Source organism: Mustela nivalis, assembly GCF_964662115.1.
Source record: "Mustela nivalis genome assembly, chromosome: 5".
In the NCBI taxonomy this organism is placed as follows: Eukaryota; Metazoa; Chordata; class Mammalia; order Carnivora; family Mustelidae; genus Mustela; species Mustela nivalis.
This window is the reverse complement of record NC_139024.1, coordinates 117,948,658-117,970,064: the sequence shown is the minus strand read 5'-3', so window position 1 is coordinate 117,970,064 and position 21,407 is coordinate 117,948,658. Positions and strand designations below refer to the sequence as shown.

The following is a 21,407-nucleotide window of genomic DNA, read 5'->3' as shown; positions in this document are numbered from 1 at the left end:
ACCTCCCTACCCCTGGGCTAAAGCAATGCCCAGCGACACACACACACACACACACACACACACACACACACAGGCAGTTTAAAGTGGGTATCTTGAGCCTAGCCAGTTGATGGTTCGGGGAGTATTTTCAGGTCTTGACCGCCCCTGGGTTTCTTTTAAAAATAAGGGGGTGCGTAGGGGCGCGGAGGCCGGGAAGTTGTGGACTACCGGTAGGGATGAAATCCTCTAAATCGTTGACCCGGAAGAGCTGGGGTCCGCGGCGTAGCGGGGGGTCGCGTGTGTGGTTAAGGAAGTTGGCCGCGGCTGCCCCCGCCCGGCGTTCGCCTTAGCGACAGAGGCACACTTCTCCGAATTCCGCTCCCGCCGGCTCGCACCGAGCCCGCGTCTCCGGGGCTCGGTCCGCAGCAGCAGCGAAGCTACCGAGCAGCTTCCGGCGAGGCTTCCGGCGAGGCGGGTGTGCGTGCAGCGCTACACCCTCCCAGGGAGGGGGGCGGGACCCAGCCGCCACCGCGGGCGGGGGAGGGGCTCCTGGCGCTGCAGGGACATCCCACCATGGAGCGGAGCTTTGGGGCGGCGGGGCCCCGACAAGGTAACCTCTCCGCGGTTCCGGCTGTTCCCCCTTTACCCCCACCGCCTCCCGGATCTCGGCGCTCTTCCCTGCTGGTGCTGGCCGCGCGCACCAGCCGCCCGCTCCATCCCAGGCGTGGCCCGTTAGACTCCAGTCACTGGGACCTGCGGCGTCCGCTCACTAACAGCCCTCCTCTTTCTCTCCAGGTCGCTTCTGATTACCCCACACCATGCCCCTCAGCCTCTTCCGGCGCCTTCTCCTTGCCGCCCTGCTGCTGGTGATTATCTGGACCCTCTTCGGGCCCTCGGGCATCGGGGAGGAGCTGCTGAGCCTCTCGCTGGCCTCCCTGAGCCCGGCTCCAGCCTCTCCAGGGCCGCCCCTGGCCTTGCCTCGCCTCCTGATCCCCAATGAAGAGGCGTGCGGGGGTCCCGGCGCCCCACCCTTTCTGCTCATCCTTGTGTGCACAGCCCCAGAGAACTTGAACCAAAGAAATGCCATTCGGGCTTCGTGGGGTGGGCTTCGTGAGGCCCGGGGGTTCAGGGTGCAGACTCTCTTTCTGCTGGGAGAGCCAGGCTTGTGGCATCCTACCAGGGAACCCCACATCAATCTGGTGCGGGAGGCAGCGGCCCAGGGGGACATCTTGCAGGCGGCCTTCCGGGACTCCTACCGGAACCTTACTCTCAAGACCCTCAGTGGGCTCAACTGGGCAAACAAACACTGCTCCATGGCCCGCTACATCCTCAAGACGGATGATGACGTGTTTGTCAATGTCCCCGAACTGGTGTCAGAGCTGATTCGGCGAGGGGGCCGTTGGGAACAATGGGAGAAGGGCAAGGAGCCACCTCTGAGAGAGGTTGAGTCTGGAGATGAAGACTTGCAAGAGGGGTCCATCTTGAGACAGCCAGTGCCTCTTCTGTACCTGGGCCGCGTGCACTGGCGGGTGCACCCCTCTCGGACACCAGGGAACAAGCACCAGATATCCGAGGAGCAGTGGCCTCCTACCTGGGGCCCTTTTCCACCCTATGCCTCTGGCACGGGGTATGTGCTCTCAGCTTCTGCCGTGCAGCTCATCCTGAAAGTGGCCAGCCGGGCACCTCCTCTGCCACTGGAAGATGTCTTTGTGGGGGTCAGTGCCCGACGAGGAGGCCTGACCCCGACCCACTGTGTCAAGCTGGCTGGAGCCACCCACTACCCCTTGGACCGGTGCTGCTATGGGAAATTCCTGCTGACATCCCATAAGCTGGACCCCTGGAAAATGCAGGAAGCCTGGAAGCTGGTGGGCAGCTCTGACAGGGAAAGGACTGCACCCTTCTGCTCCTGGCTCCAGGAAGTCTTGGGCATCCTGCGCTGTCGGGTAATAGCTTGGCTTCACAGCTGAGAGTGCCTGGGGCCGCAGGAGTGAGGAGCTGAGGGTCAAGCTGGCACCCCCTCCACCTTCTGCAGCCCAGGCCCAAGGCAGGGGGCCCTGACTGGCTGCAGTTGACCAGTTTCCTCTATCAGATGCTCTATTACTGAAGAAATCTAGGGAGAAATCTAGGGGCCTGGCCTGCCAGCCCCCATCACGGTCGCCAGGAAGAGCAAACCAGTGCTGGGGTGCTTCTCTTCAGCTATGGCAGAGGAGGGGCATAAGCTCCTCAATAAACTTGTTTGTCTACGTCTTCGAGTACAGCGTGATCCTCACCAGGAGTCCAAGAACACAAACTTGGGGAGCCTGGAGGCTGCCAGACCATGCTGGATGGGAAGGACATCGATTGCCAGGGACGTGGGAAAGAGAGGAGGAAGGGTCCTACAGAAAAAGGCTAAGGTCATGGTGATAAGATACAGGGTGGGATAGAAGCGGGATACCAGGACCCCCTGGATCCTAGGGTAGTCCCAGGCTGCGCAAAGGGAGGGGAACAGGTCCCCAGTCTAGACACATTATCCAAAAAAATAGCCATCTTCTTTAATACCAACCCAGCCCAGGAGCCAGCTGTCCCTCACCAGTTGGGGAAGGGGTACACTACCCTCTCCTGATTCCAAGAAACAGGGTCATCTCCCCACAGGCCATCATGGGGACAAACTGTTGTTCTCAGACCACCCTGGAGCATGGCTCAGCGCACAAATCTGTCCAGGGCAGATGGCCGGGCCCTTGGGAGCTTGGCCTTCTCTTGCTTCTGTGGCTGTTGCTCAAGGCTCTGCCGGACTTTATCCTGGGTGGGAAGATGGAGACAGGGTGAGAAGTGGCAGGCTGGCAAGGGCAGAGGCACTAGCAGGATGACACAGGCTGTGGGATGCCTAGCCCACCCCGCAATGATCATTTACCCGGTGCTCCTTGTCCATGACCTTCCTCTTCCTCTTCACCAGGCTTGCTGTCGAGCTGCGGCCCTTCTGCTTTGGCTTTGGTTGGAAGGGAGCCTTGGCCTCGGGGTCATAGCCCTAAGCAGGGGGACAAGGGTGAAATCTAGAACGGCCTTAGGGGCCAGGAACCGTGGCAGCCCCCATCTTCTGTGCCTCCTTCTGGGGACATGGCATGGCAGAGGGGGAGGAGGGGAGGAGGGCCTGAGTACTGGGGCCTGCTCCATACCAGCCTCTCTATCCGTTCCTTCTTCTCTTGCTCCAAAGAGATGACATCAACCTCTGCCAGGGCTCGTGGGTCCAGACAAATGAGCTCTGCAGGTACCTAGAGGTGTCACAGAGGCACAGGAAAGGGTCATGAGCCACAGAAGAATGACCCAAAGAGGGATGGAGGCCATGGGGCTGCTGAGTCCCCCTCTTCCCAAGACCCCTGGGGCATGGGGAGCCTTCCCCAACCCCAACCCCACACAGGCTCATGCTCACCTTCTCCAGCAGGGCCTTCACCTCCCACTCCTGGCGCTGCTTCTGGCTCCTGTATGGATTACTCTCTAGGCCGTCAAAGTTAGGTTCAGCAGCCCCTAGAGGGATGAAGAAGCATGAAGCCATAAACAGAATCCAGTCCAGCAGCTGCAGCCCAACCAAACCGTTTGTTCCTGGCTGTCCTGAGCCAACCCAAACTTCCACCCAGAGTTCATTCACATGGATCCCATCTCCTGTCCCACTCACCAGGGACCAGCATGCTGGTGATGCCGCCACTGTGCCCCACCCCCAGCACATCTTCAAAGGGGCAGAAATGAAGGCCATGCACATGGCCTGAGAGCCGGTGGGTGAGGTAAGGCTGCTCCAGGGAGGGTGGGCTAGCCTTGCCCTGCCCTGCCCATATGTTGACCACATCACCCATGCCCGCAGCCAGCATTCCCCGCTGGGAAAAGGCCAGATGCCCCGCTCCCTGGGGCAGGGTCCGAGCACTCAGAGGCTGGAACATCCCTCGTAGGTCAAAGATCTTCAGTTGGTGGTCCAGGCCAGAGGTGGCCATGTACCTGGTGGAGAGGGGGGTGGGCAGTTAAATGGATCTGTTGCGTGGGCCTGCTGAGCAGGGCTGTGGCCAAGTGCAGGCATGATGTCTTGCTGGGGAGAAACAATTTTTATTTCCCTTTTACAGACGAGGAAACCGAAGCTCAGAGAAAGGTGATCAGGGTGAGTGGTAGAGCTAGAATTCAAATCAGGCCTGTCTCTTCAGTGTCTGTCCTCTTAATCAAAGGGAGAGCACACACGCCCATCAGCCAAAGTGACCTGTTCCACTGCATACAAGGGAGCGCAGTGGCTCTGCAAAGAGAAGGACTGTCAGCAATAGTCAGGGAGGACTTCATAATAAAACTGGGATTGGAGCCATTGAAGGTCATTTTCGAGGAAGCACAAGAAACACCTAGCAGGTACAAAGGAAGGAACATCACAGTGTGGAGGTGAGATGGAAACAGAGGTCTGCTTTCGGGATTGGTGGGACATGTGGGTAGCAGGATGAGGAGGGGAGCACTGGCAGGGGCTCTTTAAACTCGGACTGAAGATGCAGATCTCTGACACTGCTCTCTGGCGATGAGAAACAGACTGAAGGCTGCACGGAGTTGAGAAAAGCTAAGGAAGCAGTGCCGTTGTGCGCTGGAGGACCCCACCCCACCCCGTATTTCCCTGGAAGAAGGGAGGGCCACGCTCTCCAGGAATGTGTACTGCAACTGCTTGTTTTCAGAGATTGGGAGTGCCTATCTTAGGTTCAAGTTGTTCATCAGAGACAGAGGTTGAAAGGAGACCTTCAAGGCCGGGGGATTAAGTTTACCAAAAGGCCACGGACTCTCTTCTTCGCCTTGGCTGTGAGCCCCAGAAGAGGGGACTGAGGGGTTCCTATGAGAGGAACTAGCCCTGTGATGGGGCTGAACAGAGGCCCAGTTGGAGTCTATTCCAGACACAAGATGATCAGGGCCCCAGCTCCAGCAGAAGGAAAGACCGCCAGTACTAACCAGGAATTACTGAGGGCTCCTGGGACACAGGGTCACTCCTTTCAGTCAACCCACAACCGAAGGGCACATGCTGCCTATTCTCCCCACACACACCCACCATTTGGATCCACTGCACAAATACCAGCCCGCTGGCCAGAGGGCATCCAGGCTGCGCTACCATGCTTCTAAACTTCAGAAAACAGTTTAGCTCTGAGAATCTAATCCAAACCTAATGCAAGCTTCCATAATGCCTTTTTGTTTGTTTAATTTGACAGAGAGATCACAAGTAGGCAGAGAGGCAGGCAGAGAGAGAGGCGGAACCAGGCTACCCGCTGACCAGAGAGCCTGATGTGGGGCTCGATCCCAGGACCCTGAGATCATGACCTGAGCTGAAGGCGGAGGCTTAACCTACTGAGCCACACAGGCACCCCTCCATAATGCCTCTTAAGGCAGACAGCAAGCCTCATCTCTGTGGCCCCTGTGCCCTGAGGTGCTCCTGAGGGCGACCAGAGATAAGCAGAGGTGGGCCTACAGTCAAGGACCTGTGCTGTTGTCCAGGTGTGGACCAAATCTCAGGGAACTAAGTGACTAGGCCTTGGGCACAGCAGTACTTGACTGAAGCAGCCCAGGGAAAGCAGACCACAGCTTAGACTCAGTGGCCCATAGAGAGCACGCTCCTAAAGCCGGCTGGCATAAATATGGAGTAAAAACGGCTGAGACAAATCACTTAGCCCCAAAGATACAACAACTATGAGAGGACCAGGGAGGGTGGGCCTGAGCATCTGGACAGTTTTCAAAGTTGATGGCTACTAGGCTGTTCCTTTTCCTGTGTTTAAAACCACTTAAAAATAAAGTAACGTAGGGGCACCTGGGTGGCTCAGTGGGTTAAAGCCTCTGCCTTCGGCTCAGGTCATGATCCCAGGATCCTGGGATCGAGCCCCACGTCGGGCTCCCTGCTCGGCGGGGAACCTGCTTCCCTTCCCCTCTCTCTGCCTACTTGTGATCTCTGTCAAATAAATAAATAAAATCTTTTAAAAAAATAAATAAATAAAATAAAGTTACGTAGTTTACACCACATATAGAAGATTCCCGCGCAGCAGTGTCAAAGGAGGAAGGCAGCTGTGGGAATGATCAATCTGCCAACAGCACCCAGGACATGCCGGGATAAGGAAGAACCAGAGGCTGGAAAGTGGCTGCGAGCATCACACATGTTCACAGGAGGCAGCGAGGATGGAGATAACAGACCTCGGAGAGAGCTGCCGGGACTTCACACAGGGTCGTGGACAGTAATGAAGTGACAGCACCAAAGCAAGTAGCATGAGCCTGGGCCTCCAGGAAGCACCCGGTAAACAGCAACTTGGTTCCTGCCCTTACTGCTGGCTGAGGATGATGGGGCTGTGTAGCTAGAGGTGTCAAGTCCAATTCTGGGTGAGAGGAAAATGTGGCAGAAAGGGAACAAGCCAAGGAAGAGCAGGGTGACCTATCCCTTAACAGACACATTCGGTCTAGGGTGACAGAAGACAACTCAGCAGGAACTAAACGCATCTCCTGAGTAATCATTTCCAAAAACTCCAGTCTCCTGTTTCTGTGCATAAAGTAGAATACCGCACCAGGGCAGGGCCGATAGCCCCTTTATCCTTGGACCGCCCCCGGAAGCCCAGGCCCAGAGCCCAGCCCATAGCAAGTGCCCGGGAGTGCCTAAAAAAGAAACAAATTAAGGGGAACACCCACTATTCCCATTAGAGGGAACCTGGGTACAACAGAACACACTGTGTACACATATATACACACGTACACAAACATATGCCTCAGATGGCACACCAGGGCAGCTGCAAACTCTCGAAGAGTAGAAATTCTGAGCAGACCCACCACTCCTACCCCTCACATCACCTGCCAGGCCTAAAGAGAACGATCACCTTTGATGATGCCAAACCGGTGGCGAAAACCAGTGCTCCATACTCCCTGGGCACCAGGCCAAACTTGATATGCCTTAACTCGCTTTAACATTTAGGACGCCTTGGCGGCCTACAGCCCACACTCCAAACAAATCCGGCCACCACCTACTTCTGGACAGCCCTCGAGCTCCGAATGGTCTGGCCATTTTTAAGTGCCCGGAAAAAATTCAAAAATATTTTGAAACAGGTGAAAATTTGGGGTGCCTCGGTGGCTCAGCGGGTTAAAACCTCTGCCCAGGCAAAGCCTGGCCAGCCTCGATCCCAGGGTCCTGGGATCAAGCCCTGCATCAGGCTCTCTGATTAGCAGGGAGCCTGCTTCCTCTCCTCTTTCTCTCTCTCTCTGCCTGCCTCTCTGCCTACTTGTGATCTCTGCCTGTCAAATAAATAAATAAAATCTTTAGGAAAAAAAAAAAAAAGAAACAGGTGAAAATTAATTATACAGGAGATGCAAATTTCAGCATCTGCAGAGGCAGTTGTTTGGGAGCACGACCCCAGTTGTTCACTGGTTTCTTCTGTGGCCACTTTTGTACTACAGTAGCCTGGGAGAGCCATCAAGACCGACATCACATGTGGCATGTCATCTCTTCGTACCACTGTGGGCGCATGACAACTCGTGGTGACATGGTTATAACTTGACAGTGTTTAAAGTGCCACCTATCTCATCGTCTGTATGAAAAGGTCTTTGAAGACAAAATAGGTAAGATCTCTCCACAGATCAAAATTAAGAGAAAAATATTTGCAAATGGAATTGCTGATTCAGAACACTAACTGTGAACCTCAGTTGAGCAAAATGTTATCCTCAAAAGGGAAACCCAATTCTTCCCATTAGTATACCTGTGTTACAAAAATACTATATTTGGTAACTATTATATTTTGAATTTTACTGCTTAAAAATCTGTGATACTTTGTTTTCTCTTTACTCAAATACCTATACAATACACTCAAATTTTCCTCTTGGCCAGCAAAACCTAAAATCTTTACTATCTGGCTCTTTACAGAAAGAGCTTTCTGATCCTTGAGCTAGACACTCATCCCTACTCTTGGGGTGAGGAAAGTGTGTGGCACACAGAGGTTACAAAATGTACCCACACTTACATGGCCTGTCAGTGGTTAACCCCAGGATTTATTTACCTTCTTATTTTTTCTAAGTAGGCTCCACACCCATCACGGAGCCCAATTCAGGTCTTATCTCAGGGTCTTGAGTTCAAAGCCTTAAGACCTGAGCTGAGATCAAGAGTCAGATGCTTGGGGCACCTGGGCGGCTCAGTGGGTTAAAGCCTCTGCTTTCAGCTCGGGTCATGATCCCAGGGTCCTGGAATCGAGCCCCTCCCCTCATCAGGATCTCTGCTTAGTGGGGAGCCTGCTTCCTCTTCTCTCTCTGCCTGCCTGCCTCTCTGCCTACTTGTGATCTGTCAAATAAATAAATAAAAATCTTTTAAAAAAAAAAGAATCAGACTCTTAACCAACCGAGCCACCCAGGTGCCCCAACCAGGATTTAAACTAGGCAGCTTGACTGTGAGTCCGTGCTCTCAAAGACACACTGCCCTCTATATCCTTCCACCCAGCTGTTACCTCCCCAGCAGCTCATGACCGAACAAGTGACTTACGTGCCTGTAGAATCTACAGCCACAGCCCGGACTCCACCCCGATGACAGAGGATCTTTGCCAGTGGCTCCTTCATGGCTGGACTCCATAAGGACACGGTACCTGGATGTCAGGGGAGAGGAGCCAAAGTTATTAACAAGCCCTGAGGTGATAACATCTGGGAAGGACAGGGTTTCAAGGCCAAGGAGTAACGAGAGAGATGAATAGGGGCAAACTGAAGGCACTTGGAAAGTACAAACATAGAAACAAAGCAGGTCTAGGTGGTCAGAGAGTCCAAGCTCAGCTAGAGACCAACCATTGCTGTGTCCGAGGTGGATGACGGCATTGTAAGGGTTCTTAGTCATGATGTCCAGCCGTCCAGCCCGAGCATTCAGAGCTGCCACAATCTTTCCCACTGACACGTCCAGGTAGGTCAGAAACCCTGTCTCTGACTGACCGAGAGAGAGACACAGAATGAGTCCTGACTGCCCTGTCCTTCTACTGGGATCCCAGAGAAGCAACGGTCTTCTCAAGGGCTGCCACCCAATCCCTGTGCTCCACATCCACTCACAGCTGTAGCCAGGAGGAAGTGGAAAGGCAGGAACTCCAGCCGTGTGACTCGGTCACAGCGGCGGATACAGTGGAGCTCGATGCCCTGGTTGTCGTAAATGTGAAGCCAGCGATTCTGAGCAACAGCAAGCAGTGCTTCCGAGTGCAGAAACCTGGAAGTAGGAGTGGAAAGGTTCACTGGGAAAGGGGGGTTGGGGGCGGTTATTCAATGAGGAAAGGGATGCCTCACTCCCACTGACCGGATGTCCCGCACTGCCTCCATGACGTTGATCTCACACATGAGCCTCTTTGTTACCCAATCAAGGGCGGCCACATGACCCCGGTGCCCTCCAAAAGCCAGGTGTCTGTTGGGAGCAGGGGACAGGTAGAGCATCAGTGCAGAAAAGCACCCTGACCTGGACCGTGTGAGATCTATCCCACACCGGCCCCTCCTCTATATGCTCACCCACACATGCAAGCAAATCACAGGACCCTCCCCCCACCATCAGCCTAAACATACACTGGTCCAGCCGAGGAGAGCGTGACTGATGTGGTTAAGGAGATGAACCACATCCTAGTTCAAGAGACTGCTATCCAGCCTTACCTCCCAGTTGGGGAGTAATTCAGTCTGTAGGGTCCAAACTGCCTCAAGTTTAAATCAAAGTGCTGAGAGAGGAAAGAGTGCAGGAAAAAAAAAATCAGGAAAGAAATGGCTCCTTTCAGTGTTCCCTCTTCTAATCCCCACTTCCATCTTGCTCTGCACCACCAATCCAGCCGGTGGCCCCTTTGCAACTCACCTTGGCTGCACTTGCAATATCCACGGCCTCCACAATGTCAGCCTGGCATATCTTTGCTGTGTCCTCCCCATCTTCCCCTTCCAGAAACCTAGGAGTGAGTGCTAGCGTTGCAGTCAAACTCCCAAATATGCAGTGGGTGTACCAACACGAAAATGAGAAAGAAAAGCCCCACACCATAAAGCAGGGCCTGGGGAGGCCCACATTGGGGTCCACTTACCCGGGTTCCTCAGCAAGCAGTAGCTCAGAACGAGCAGCTTTAATACTGATTTCCTCTTCCTCAGCCTCAGCCACCTCAAGTCGGCTTCGGGTTTTAGACTTCGAATGTGGCAGCTATAACATCGTTGGTCGGGGAAAAGTGAGCGAGGAAACAGACATTGTTTAGGGTCCCAGGAGAGCCATCCAGGACTTCCCCACCCCCTCCAATTCAATCATATACTCCCGGGTTGCAACTTCTCCCCACTCTCCAGCTCGTCTTCACCTTTTTGGATTTGTCAATGCGACGGAACTTCCGAGCCGCCTCCACAGGGACGGGGGCAGGGCCTGGAAATGGATCCTGGGCCTGGGGAAGAAGAAACAATCAGCAAACAGGCTAGGGTTGACCCCAATCCTCGCACCCGTGAAGCACAAGGCGACTTGTCCCACCACCTTATCAGGTCCCAGGCTTACCCCGGACACGCTCCGCTGAGGCTCAAGATTCCTCCCTTCTCGGGGTTTCTTCGGGAGCTGAGGTTTCCTGGAGATCCGAGACTTCTTTGCTATGTTAGTGTTCTTTGGCCTCTGGGGGCGAAGCTCACGATTCCTCTTCTTGTTACGAGGGGGCCCTGGAGAGGCTCCCGCAGCGGTTAGAGTGGTTTCTTCGTCCCAGTACCTCCGCGGTTTCTACGGGCACATCAGAAGCTCTAATACTCCGTAGCCCGCGCCGCGCCCCGCCCCCCTGGGACCCCGCAGCTAGAAACTTCCCTTCCATCCTAGGAAGGAGACATCTCTACCTTCCTCTTGGCCTGAAGTCTGTTCTTCTTGGGCGGCACATCCTTGCTCGGTTTGGGGGCTGTTTCCATCTAATCCACCCGAACAACGATCCACGTGCAAACTCCTCTCAGTTGTCCCACAGACGGCTTGAAAACTCCCGGAAGTCCGCCTTCCTTTATCCAATCAGCGCCTACCAGGTCTGAAGCCTTCTAGGCGCCATCTTGAATAAGGGCCCATTCTCTCGAGGGGCGGGGCAGGCCTTAATCCAGCAATCTGGAGCAGCAGCTTATGCCGGAGTAATGAAAGAAAGGTAGTCTGGAGCTGGGGCCTAAGTAACGGTGCTCATTCTTCTTCCGGCTTCGTGTCCCCGTCTTGCCTAAAATATCCCGAGTCCAGTCTTCTGGCGGAACGCCTTTCATTAAGCCAGAACTACAGTTCCCGGCATGCGTCAGAAGACAGCTTCCGGCGCCGTCTTTTCCCAGCATTCTTTGTTTACTTCCAGGTTTAGTAATAGTGAAGGGAGAACGTGAGTAGGGTTGGGTTACGGTTGAGGGCTTTGGGGTCTTGCTGCGCCCGCCACGCCCTAGGGCCAGAGTAGAGAGCTCTCCCGGACGGGGTGAGGCTGCGGTGCTCCGGGAGGCTGCCTCTCAAGAGTGCTGTCATTTCCTCAGGCCAGGCCGAAAGGGAAGTTCGGGTACCTTCCACAGTGTGAGACCAAGCGCCCCTCTCCCGCTCCCCGAAGGCCTTCGTCCCCGCCATGGCTGAGTTAATCCAGAAGAAGCTACAGGGAGAAGTGGAGAAATATCAGCAGCTACAGAAGGGTAAGGGAGCAGGGTCGGTGCGGCCTCGCCCCAGTCCCTTCACTCACAGCCCAAAGCCAAGCCAAGAAAATGATTTTCACTCGAGGCACCGCGTGCATATCCTTCCCCATCACAGTGCTCTTCCCCACCCACTGACCTGCCGCGGCATCCTTGTCTACTTCCTCAGCTCCATTTTCTTCTTACGAGGATTGGCGTCAGGCGGCCCATTTGAGGTTTCTAATCAAGCCTTTTTTTTCCCAACCCCCAGACTTGAGTAAATCCATGTCAGGGCGGCAGAAGCTTGAGGCGCAACTAACAGAAAATAATATCGTGAAGGAGGTGAGAGAGGACTTGTGGGGGCGAGGAGGGACCTGTACCGGCTGTGGTTCTGATCACGCATGTCCCCTCCCTTCATCAGGAGCTGGCCCTGCTAGATGGATCCAACGTGGTCTTTAAACTTCTGGGTCCTGTGCTGGTCAAACAGGAGCTGGGAGAGGCTCGGGCCACCGTGGGGAAGAGGCTGGACTATATCACAGCTGAAATGTGAGTCTTTGTTCTGCCACCCTGCAATGCACCTGACACCGCTGGCGTGAAGGGGTTGAGGAGCCATTGTAGAGTAGCTCCCCGGTAACCTCCTCTTGTCCAGTTCCAACAAACCCTCCCCCAGATGTCAGGTTTTCCATCAATCTCTTCCTTGCCTTCAGTGTCCTCAATAATAAGTCCCATGAATTTCTCATTTGCTTTGTCTCTCTTCTCTCTCCTCAGTAAGCGATATGAATCCCAGCTCCGGGACCTCGAGCGGCAGTCAGAGCAACAGAGGGAGACCCTGGCTCAGCTGCAGCAGGAGTTCCAGCGGGCACAGGCAGCCAAGGCGGGGGCTTCCGGGAAGGCCTGACCCTGTGATGGGGGGAAGGGGAGGGGAGGGAATGAGGCAGCTCTAGGGTCTATACTGTAGCTAATAAAATGTGAAAACATCTGGCTGTTTTCTGATCAGCCACTTTCTGTCATAATTGTCTCCCTCCGTTATCTGGGGCCCTTCCACTTTATTTATATATTGCGTGTATTACTCTGTCTGGTCCAAATTCTTGGAATCTCTCTGCAACGGAGTAATCCTTTCTTTTCTCCTACGACTTAAAATCTGACATGTCCCAAACCTACTTCTTGCCCATATGCAACCCTTAATTCTTCCTTACCTTGGTTGGCACAGCTCTTCAGGAAACCTGAGAAGAGCATTTCCAACACAGTAATTGTTGGAAAGATGAGTTTAATTACAGAACTCACAGTAACCTAAACTGAGATCTCAGAACGGAATGTGGTGACCCTCCTCACTATGATTTGTCATCATCCTCCAGAAAGCCCTGGCATCTCTCTTCAGTCAGTCTCTAGAATTTGTTTGAATGTAGTTTAGAGTGATTTAAAATCCAACATGGAAAGCTTTGTGATGTTGTCAAGTCCTCCAAGTTTACACATTACCCACAAAGTTGGCCTTCCATTTCTTTGTCCTAAAATTGTTTCTTACAGATTTCCAACCGGGGGTCGTTCTTCAGACTGATTGCTTTAACTGGGTGACTAGTATTTGATGTGGGTGACAACGGAGGGGAAAAACTTAGGGAATAAAAGGACCCAGCTGGAGAGGTTACTGGGGAGGAATTCACTACTGTGAGGAAACTTTTCACCAACACCTTGCTTTCAGCAACAGGGACAGAAAACATTGAGCCCTTTCTTGTTCCTTGATGTCCACTTCCAGCCATCTCCCCACCCCAACTCCCAGCTGCTAGACCATATACACTGCAAGGACAGGACTGGGAAATAAAATTTAGGTAGTGTTTTGGTTTATTATCTTAGTGTCACAGTGACAGGAACACCTAGAGTAGGAAAAGGAACTCCTACTAGAACCCACTTCTTGCCATCTTCTCTCCCCAGGGCTCAGAGCCTCTAGGCTTTTCCTCTCCCCCTCCTTATAGGCTTTCCTTGGCCCTTGGCATGCTAGGATGTGGCCAGGAATCAGGAACTGATCCCTTTTTCCAGTACTAGCTGTGTGCTGCATTCATGGAAAGTAGGGAGGTGACACAGGTATCCAGCTTGGTTACCGAGATAACTAGTTCCCACAAAGCTGGTTCTCTCGGCCGTCTGGTGAACCAATGGCACTTCACTGCCCCAGGGTGTCTGGCCACCCTTCTGGATTTCTTGCCAGCGCAACATGACCACCACCATTCAGGATGTCTCCCCACATCTGGTATGGCCACCAGGAGTTCTGCTGAGCTGGCAGGGCTTCCTCCTCAGAAGAGGGCCCGGGCAATCTTCCTCCCTGTGGCCTTGATCCTGGGAAAGGAACCCCCTCCTCCCTCACTTGGGGGAGTTCCTGAGGCAGAAGGGCTGCTGGTGAGAGCCAGTGTAGCAGTAGAGGGCCTTCGCCGTTGCCGTAGGAGGAAATCATGTGAAGCTCCATCCATAGCATAGAAGACGTTAGCCGAGGGTGGGATGGTCAGCTCTGTGTGTTCAGAGAGGGGGCATCAAGAACAGACATAGCCATTCCCGCCACAACCACCACGAGTGGGCAGCACTCTCTTCCAGAGTCTGCCTTCCCTCATGGCCTCTGACCTCGCTCCCCTGGTAGCAGCTGCACGAGCTCGTACTCCGAAGCCACCGCGGAATCCCGATTGTTTTTCTTAAGGACACGACTGATGACACTTGGAGCCTTGTCTTGGCTTGTCACCTGGTAGGACAGGAGGCCAAAAGAGCAACAAATTGGCCATCACCTCTGCTTTCCACCCTTTCAGCTCTAACCACTGATTCCCAACCAGACGTGGTTACCCATGTCAAACACTTCAGAATGAACAGGGAAACCCTATATGGTAGCTCCCTGTACTCCACAGTGTCCAATAACATAGGACTGCTTCCCTATGAAGAAACTGCTGTAGGTTCTGACAAACAAGTAAAATTCAAGGTGCAGCAGCTAATGCCAAGTAGCCTTTAAAATAAAATAGCTGAGGGGCACCTGGGTGGTTGACCTTCCAACTCTTAGTTTTGGCTCAGGTCATGATCTCGGTCACAAGATTGAGCCCACACTGGGCTCTGGGGTGCTGGGTGTGGAGCCTCCTTAAAATTCTCTCCCTCCCTCTCCCTCGGCCCCTTCCCACTCCACCACTTGCGTGCAGGCTCATGCGCGTGAGCTCTCTCTCTCTCTCAAACATGAAAATAAAAAAAATTTCTAAATAAAATAGTTGCCATAACCAAAGGTCAGAACTAAAACTAGACTTATCCTCCCCGTTGGCTATTCAAACCTAAGACAACACCCATAGTCCCACAAGGCATCCTCCTTCACCCCCACCCCCAAGCCCGCAGCGTCCTCACCAAGATGCTCTTGTAGACACTGCCATCTTCTCCCAGCTCCATCTGGACTCGGATGATTCGGCAATCAGAGGCCCCTGGCCCAGACCCCCCACCCCCATATCCTGTCCCCTTGGAGGCCCCCTCCGCACCCCCACTGAGTGGGGAGCCACAGGAAGCGGAGCGGCGGTGACCTCGAGAGGGCCTTGGAGAGGAGGCTGGGGGAGAGAGGTGGCTGGGGTCAGCCGGACTGTGCAGGGATGGAGTGCTCTCCAGGGCAGAGTCCAGAGATGAGACAGACGGCCACTTCATGTGCTAGGGACAAACAACATGGGGGACCAGCATGAAGGCAGAGAGGTCAAGGAAGAAAGGTTCACAAAGGCAGGGTCAGTGTTGAGGTCTGAGGTCAAGAACAGAGCTCACCTGGGCCAGCCGAGTCAGCAGAGGGGCAGGGGTTCCAGGTGCCTCATCTCCCCCCACGCTGGGGCGGTCCCAGGAGACCAGGGGAGTGGGTCCCCCAACAGAGCCCAGAACTCTGGAGTAGTGAGAGATTGGGAGGGTCAGAGGAAGAAGGGCTCTTCTCCCAAGGAGCTTCGCCAGGACACTACCCCCCAACCGCTGACTCCCTCACTCTGTCCACTGCGAGACGACCAGCGTCGGCCGAAGCACACGCGGGGCAGGAGGGTCACTGGTACCAGCTGGTTCCACCTCACAGGACACTTGATGGCTGGGAGAAGGACCAGTGGGCAGAGGGCAGGATGTGACACATTGATCCCCACACTCAACCCGATCCCTGGAGTCCCAACCTCATCCAGTCTATCACCTCTGGGCCTCTGTCAATGGCCGGAGCCCATGAAGCCACCGCTGGATATCGGGATCGGGTCGGAGGTCATAACCACGACATTCATTCTGGAGCCGCCGCAGCTCAGAAAGGACAGCGAACTCCTAGGAAGGACCCAAAATTCAGGGACCCCTGACTCTCCCCAGTCTCCCCATCCTGGGACACAGCTAGGGCTGTCTGGCATCCAGCCCAGGCATGCCCCTCACCTTCCTCCGCTTGTCGAAATTGATGTATCCATTCTGCAAGAATAAGGGGGATGGAGTGAGGCCCAACCCTGTCACGGAGGGAACACACCCACCCACGTCCGCCTCACACACACTCCAGCCACCAGGTCTCTCAGTCCTCTGCCCCTCCCCTTGCTCCCCGTCACCCTGTCCTACGAGTGATGTCCATTTCACAGCTGGGCAAATTAGGGCTCAGAGAGAAGGAGGAACTTGCCCAAGACCCCAGTATCTGTTTCTTTAACAAAGGCTACGTATGCTTACATTTCAAGCACGCTCCAAGCACCTGCTGAGCAGTAATTCACCCAACTCTCATAATAACAGACCCGCGCAGACACTGTCGCTGCTTTCCCATTTACAGATCCGCAGACACTGTCGCTGCTTTCCCATTTACAGATCACTGAGACACAAAGAAGCTAAGCTACCTGCCCAAGTGACAGAACCAGGGTGCTGACAGTCTGGTTCGAGCCCTGGAGTTCTGGGCTGACGGCCTGCAGCACCTTTCTGGAAGGTCTGTCTGACCCCAAGGCCTACTCATTCCTTCATCACAACGCACACACGAACACACACACACCACTGACCTCCAGCTCATCCTTGGAGGCTGCATCCAGCATCACAAGGTCCTTCAAGAAGGTGCCAAGGTATGGGACCACACCCTGAGGTCAGAGGTCAGGATCAGCCACACTCCCCACCCCGCCTCTGATGGCTCCACTATCCCTCTGCACTTTCCTGTCCCATGACCTCGGAGGACAAACTTAACTCCACCCCCCACCCCCTGCTATGTGTCCCCTAGCCATCCCTCAGACCCCTTCCCCACACACACTCCTTCCTCTTTCACAACCACCCCCCAGCTAGTCACTCACCCCACCCCGGGAGCCAGACCTCGGGGCCTTCTTGGAATTCGGCTCCAGAGAGGGCTGCAGCTTCACCTCCTGGTGGTGACAGAACAAGGAGGTTTGGGTGTGGGTCAGGGGTGGGGACAGCTGCGAGCGCCAGTGAGCAGGGCCTCACCTGTGAGAGGAGCTCCCGGCTCTGGGAATAGTTATCCTCCTCAGAGAAAATGTGGCAGAGGCTGGAGAAGACTCGGAGGCTGTCTCTGGGGGGGTGGAGGGCAATAGCCTTGAGGATGGGCCAAGCTCACCCCCACGCCTCTTCCCAGCCCTCAGCTCCCGTCCAGTGCCCCAGACTCCCCACCTGGCTGCTTCCCCCCAGGCTGCTCGAAGCCTGTGGATGGGGCTGGACTGCAGGGCCGACACAACAGCATAAACTGAAGAGAAGTTTCGGAGCAGACGGCACTCCTATGGTGGGGGTAGGGGCGTCACAAAGGGAGGCCTGAGCTCTGGGACCTCTCTCTACACCAGGGTCCCCAATAGGGCCAAGCCTCTTTCTTACCTCTGCCACACGGATCCACTTCTCCAGGAGCCGGGCCCTCTGGGGAGGACGGAGTGGCCGAATGGTCACCTCCCCGAGCCCCTCTCCAGTTGAGGTAGCCCCCAGGACAGAGCTGACCACCGCCCCAGCCACCTTGTTGAACTGTGTGACAGTGGCTCGGACAGATGGGCAGAGGTGGGAATGTCCTGGCCGGTCTCTGTGACCCCACAGGCTCCCCAGGCACTGAGAGGGGACCAGACTGAGAAACAGCTCCTGCAGGACAGAGGGCAGACGTTAAATCTCAGAGTCAAGTGAGGTCAGCCCTCCGATATCAGGGGCGCAAGGATCTCAGGTGGCCAAGGAACTGCAGGGGCGTGGGGTTTGAAGGGTAACAATCAAGGGCAACAGGGGAAAAGTCAAAACCGAGTGGACAGAGGAGCCTGGGAGCCGGTTCAGGAAGGGTTGGAAGCAAGGAAAGGATGTGGAGTCAGGGAGAGGTTAGCAAGGGGGCAGGGGGCATGGGGTAAGAGGTCAGGGTCTCACCGCATCTAGCAGGGTCAGCTGTTCGGCCAAGTGGTCAGCGAGGAACACCAGGACATCCGTGGGGTCAGCAGGGGGATCGCCGGGGAGGGCCAGGGGCTTAGGAAGGTCGGGGGCCTGGGAGTCCACCCGGGACCGGAGGTTGCGGATGAGGTCAGCGCTGCCCCCCCCAACACCCGCCCCTGCTGCATACCCGGTCCGAAGCAAGAAGCTCTCAAGCCGGTCAAGCTGACCCTTGACCTCAGAGCCAAAATCCTCAGGGTGAGAGGCCAGCCAGGTTGACAGTACAGAGATGGCTACCCTGGGAGAGGGGGAAGCCAGGAGTCAGAGATCAAGCTGCAGCTCAGCCAGAGGCATCGGTGAGGTCAGCAGCCACAGGTCACTCACCCTATTGTCCTCTCTAGTTCACCAGTAGGATGAGATTCAAGGGCTTCCAGCCTGGGAAGGAGAAGGGATCCTATCTGCCCATTTTTTCCAAACCCCCGGTGGCTTTGACTATTTTGGTGGGATTTCCTGGCTTCAGAAAGTCCAGACACCTCCACAACCCTTGGCCCTTTATGACCCTGACCTGTCAGCCATAAGCCCTAGCAGGGCCGGTGTGGAGGTGAAGGCCCGGTGGGTGGCCAGGAAAGCTGATGTGAAGGTCACGTCAGCCCCTGATGTCCGGGCATCCAGCAGGTGTCTGACCAGGGCCTCCAGAGTGCCGGCTCGGAGCCTTCTGGAGGAACGTGGGGGAGGTGTCGGGGCCTGGGGGAGACAGAGGAAAGTCACTGACCCTTTTTCCAACTCAGCCTCCAGATCTCTGAGGGATATCCCAGACCTAGGAAATGGTCCAGGCTTGTTAAATTAAGATTCAGAGAGGGCCAAAAACTTGACCTAAGTCACATGGGTTCAGTTCTCCAGACCTCTGACTTAGCACTCTGGCCAAAAAGTTGGGCAGAGGAAGAGGCACTGGGAGGTGATGGGTCAGAGATGAGAAGCCTGAGTCAGGATCTCACCGAGGGATCGGGAGGCCGATACTGGCGGCTTGTGACAGTAAAGGTGGCACCATCCTCTTCCTCATCCCAAACAGACACAGGGGCCTGGTGGAGTAAGGAAGGGAAGTCAGACAGTCCCACACCACCCCCCCACTGCCCCCAGCCCTCACCCCCAGGCCCTACTCCTCCCTCTGTACCCCTCACCTGTGGTGGCGGGGGACAGTACCAGCGAGTGCGAGGGGTGGGGGGGGCTGGTGACCCCAGGTCTCCCCCACTGAGGCCCAGACAGCCCCCCCCAAGCCGCCTCAGGGCCCGGTGGAGTCGAGGGGGTGGCAGTGGGGGGGCGGGTGGAACGCAGGAACCCTGGGTCTGGAGACCGCTGTAGCCCTTTCCCCCCAGAGCTGAACCCCAACACAGCACAGAAGCAAGGTGCAAAGAATAGGAGGGAGAAGCAAGAGAGGCAGAAAACCAGAGGCAGAGGCCTTGATAAGTTGGAACCCCAGTCACAGGCACAGCCGCAAGCTCCGCCCTACCCCGCAGGAACTGACCAAGCCCCAGGAGTTAGTCCTTCCCCTTAGCCCCCGTTCCCCGGTCCCTCATTGCTGGGAGACCCCCCTCAAGGTGGCGGCTCCAATCCCAGTACAGGAAGGAGAAGGGGAAGTTGGGATGATGGGGGGGGGGGGGCGCCGGCAGACTCAGAGAGTCACGTGGCCCCAGCCCCTCCCCCAACCGATCCCGAAAAACCAGCCCTGCCAGTCACCCTGCCCTCACCCAGTCTCCGGACCCAAGAGTCCAGGGCCTCGGGGCCTCGAATCCAAGTTCTGGCCCCTCCTGAGGCCCCAAATCCTGCTCCTGGCCACACCATTAGTCCCGGAGGAATGCAGGTGACACCTACCCCCACCCCAACTCGGCCTGGTATCTACCCTCCAAAGTCCAAAAACCTGGGCTTCCCGCCTCCACTCTTTGCCCAGCGGGAGAGGGGGAGGGGTCACGAAATCGAAGGGTTCCCTCCCCAATCCCAGAGTCAGTGGAGCCGGTTACTGTGGAAACAAACCCCTCCCCGCCAAACAAAAACAAGGAGGGCGACAGGGACCAAGACACGGTGCCCAGAGAGGCAGGCACAATCAGGCCGAAGCAGGGAGAGACAGAGACTCGCAGGACAGAGAGCCAGACGCTCTGGCAGGAACAGGGACGGTTCCTGCGGGCAGGTCCTGAGTCACACTGCCACGGGGAACCACAGAAACTCCGGGACTCCCCGCAGCGGGCAGACAGGCAGACACCCAGCTAGAGGCGCGGAAATAACTGAGGCTGGGAGGAAGAGATGAAGGGGACACAGAGGCACGAGACCAAGGTGGAGAGTCTCCGAAATGTATACCTCCCCGACTTCCCACCACTCGCGTCTCACCTCGTCTTCTTCCTCCTCCTCCTCTTCCTCCTGCCCCCCGCCCACGCCCTGGCCACCTGGGCCCCCACCCTCTTCGGGGTCTCGGCTCCGGAAGCTGCTCAGCACGACTCCCCCGGGGGGACTCGTGTCCCAAAGCAGCCGCAGGGGCCGCGGGAGCATGGCCGAGTGAAGGAATCAGCGGGGTCGGGCCATGGGGGCTCCTGGGGAGAAACGGAGGGGGGTGCAGGTGGAGAGTCAGGTGGGCGCGGGGGATCGGGGAGGAGAGGGACGCGGGTAGGTGCCTAGGTGACCGTATGGGAGTCCTGCGGGGGGGGGGGGCAACACAATAGTGGAATATGGGGATCCCTGGTGCATTTTGGGGATGGGGGTCACGAGTACGGAAACGGGCAGGGTCACAGGGTGCTCTGGCTCTGACCTGCTCGGGAATGGTGGGAGCAGCAGGGATCCCGGGCCGCTGTTCCCGTCGGTCTCCGGTCCCCAACCGAGTCCCTGGACCGAGTCCCCTCCTCGGCTTTTCCTCACCCCCCGTTACCCCCCCGCCAGGCTCCCGGGCCCTCCCGCCCTTTCCGCTCCCCCCCACGTCCGCCCGCTCCGACAGCAGGAGCCAGAAAGGGAAGGAAGTGAGGACAGGAGCCAGGGCCGCGGACTAGGGGAGCGCTGGACGTCCCGCGGCCGAGACCCAGCAACCAGGGTCCCCAGCTCCGCTGTCCTCGGGGCCCCCTCTGCGGGGATACTGGGGCCCACGTCGCCCCGCACTTAATTGGAAAAAAGATTCCCGTCTCCAGCTCCCGAGGGAGGACAGGAGCCGAAATTGACATTCCCCTCCACCCTACAACACCGAGGCTAGAACTCCCGTGGGAAGCGTTTTGGGCCGAGAGGGATGGGTTACTCCACCCCGCGGGGTTACCCTCCCCACCCACACCCACGCGTGTAGCGGACCGAAATCCACTCCGCGTTTTCCGAGGAGCTCGGGGTTCCCGCCCTCTCGTAAGGGGGCGGAGCAGGAAGCCGCCACTTCCGGTTCTAGGTTCGGCTCTCCCAGGTTTCCGGCGTCCGGCGCTGGTATGCGTGCTCCCTTCGGCTTACCCGCGCCCCACCGAAGCCTGCTGCTAGAGGGCGTCCTGCCCGCCTTGAGTGGCGCTCGACCCGCAACGTTCCGGAGGGTTGGGTGTCGC

The 21,407-nt window shown here is 56.2% G+C and overlaps 4 protein-coding genes across 7 annotated transcripts; 2 read left to right on the top strand and 2 right to left on the bottom strand.

Annotated features, from left to right (window-relative positions):
- Positions 1–348: 348 nt before the first annotated feature.
- B3GALT4 (beta-1,3-galactosyltransferase 4) lies at positions 349–2,223 on the top strand. The gene is made up of 2 exons (XM_082732517.1): positions 349–589; positions 775–2,223. The coding sequence occupies exon 2, from the start codon at positions 798–800 to the stop codon at positions 1,944–1,946; it is 1,149 nt and encodes a 382-aa protein (XP_082588643.1). The 5' UTR covers positions 349–589; positions 775–797; the 3' UTR covers positions 1,947–2,223.
- A 265-nt stretch (positions 2,224–2,488) lies between these two features.
- WDR46 (WD repeat domain 46) lies at positions 2,489–11,102 on the bottom strand. Its single transcript, XM_082732516.1, has 15 exons — positions 10,768–11,102; positions 10,445–10,657; positions 10,257–10,337; positions 9,996–10,108; positions 9,779–9,866; positions 9,586–9,647; positions 9,242–9,346; positions 9,004–9,154; positions 8,749–8,884; positions 8,456–8,555; positions 3,629–3,942; positions 3,386–3,480; positions 3,132–3,227; positions 2,870–2,983; positions 2,489–2,757 (listed from the first exon to the last, which is right to left on the bottom strand). Exons 1-15 carry the CDS (start codon positions 10,834–10,836, stop codon positions 2,659–2,661), a joined length of 1,836 nt encoding a protein of 611 aa, XP_082588642.1. The 5' UTR covers positions 10,837–11,102; the 3' UTR covers positions 2,489–2,658.
- Positions 11,103–11,221: 119 nt separating this feature from the next.
- PFDN6 (prefoldin subunit 6) lies at positions 11,222–12,554 on the top strand. 2 transcript variants are annotated; one of them, XM_082732520.1, is made up of 5 exons: positions 11,222–11,273; positions 11,419–11,568; positions 11,816–11,886; positions 11,966–12,090; positions 12,313–12,554. In XM_082732520.1, the coding sequence occupies exons 2-5, from the start codon at positions 11,505–11,507 to the stop codon at positions 12,440–12,442; spliced, it is 390 nt and encodes a 129-aa protein (XP_082588646.1). In that variant the 5' UTR covers positions 11,222–11,273; positions 11,419–11,504; the 3' UTR covers positions 12,443–12,554. The 2 variants fall into 2 exon arrangements, with proteins under 2 accessions (XP_082588646.1, XP_082588645.1); XM_082732519.1 differs by lacking the exon at positions 11,222–11,273 and having other exon boundaries at positions 11,362–11,568.
- Positions 12,555–13,362: 808 nt separating this feature from the next.
- RGL2 (ral guanine nucleotide dissociation stimulator like 2) lies at positions 13,363–21,211 on the bottom strand. 3 transcript variants are annotated; one of them, XM_082732481.1, is made up of 18 exons: positions 20,648–21,211; positions 20,233–20,432; positions 18,849–18,932; positions 18,419–18,597; positions 18,238–18,288; positions 17,854–18,151; positions 17,332–17,583; positions 17,134–17,237; positions 16,951–17,035; positions 16,803–16,871; positions 16,521–16,595; positions 15,925–15,957; positions 15,701–15,822; positions 15,509–15,604; positions 15,301–15,412; positions 14,902–15,192; positions 14,149–14,263; positions 13,363–14,038 (listed from the first exon to the last, which is right to left on the bottom strand). In XM_082732481.1, the coding sequence occupies exons 2-18, from the start codon at positions 20,389–20,391 to the stop codon at positions 13,827–13,829; spliced, it is 2,337 nt and encodes a 778-aa protein (XP_082588607.1). In that variant the 5' UTR covers positions 20,392–20,432; positions 20,648–21,211; the 3' UTR covers positions 13,363–13,826. The 3 variants fall into 3 exon arrangements, with proteins under 3 accessions (XP_082588607.1, XP_082588609.1, XP_082588608.1); XM_082732483.1 differs by lacking the exon at positions 20,648–21,211 and having other exon boundaries at positions 19,032–20,245; XM_082732482.1 differs by lacking the exons at positions 20,233–20,432; positions 20,648–21,211 and adding an exon at positions 19,599–19,787.
- Positions 21,212–21,407: the final 196 nt, after the last annotated feature.

Coding starts and splice junctions, on each gene's coding strand:
- PFDN6 (XM_082732520.1), top strand. CDS start 11,505: ATGGCTGAGTTAATCCAGAAGAAGCTACAGGGAGAAGTGGAGAAATAT. Junction 11,569..11,815: donor ATATCAGCAGCTACAGAAGG/GTAAGGGAGCAG, acceptor CCCAACCCCCAG/ACTTGAGTAAATCCATGTCA. Junction 12,091..12,312: donor GACTATATCACAGCTGAAAT/GTGAGTCTTTGT, acceptor CTCTCTCCTCAG/TAAGCGATATGAATCCCAGC.
- WDR46 (XM_082732516.1), bottom strand. CDS start 10,836: ATGGAAACAGCCCCCAAACCGAGCAAGGATGTGCCGCCCAAGAAGAAC. Junction 10,338..10,444: donor CTCAGCGGAGCGTGTCCGGG/GTAAGCCTGGGA, acceptor CTTCTTCCCCAG/GCCCAGGATCCATTTCCAGG. Junction 8,885..9,003: donor ACTTCCTCCTGGCTACAGCT/GTGAGTGGATGT, acceptor TCTCTCGGTCAG/TCAGAGACAGGGTTTCTGAC.
- B3GALT4 (XM_082732517.1), top strand. CDS start 798: ATGCCCCTCAGCCTCTTCCGGCGCCTTCTCCTTGCCGCCCTGCTGCTG.
- RGL2 (XM_082732481.1), bottom strand. CDS start 20,391: ATGCTCCCGCGGCCCCTGCGGCTGCTTTGGGACACGAGTCCCCCCGGG. Junction 18,289..18,418: donor CTAGGGCTTATGGCTGACAG/GTCAGGGTCATA, acceptor TCTCCTTCCCAG/GCTGGAAGCCCTTGAATCTC. Junction 16,872..16,950: donor GCCGGGAGCTCCTCTCACAG/GTGAGGCCCTGC, acceptor TGTCACCACCAG/GAGGTGAAGCTGCAGCCCTC.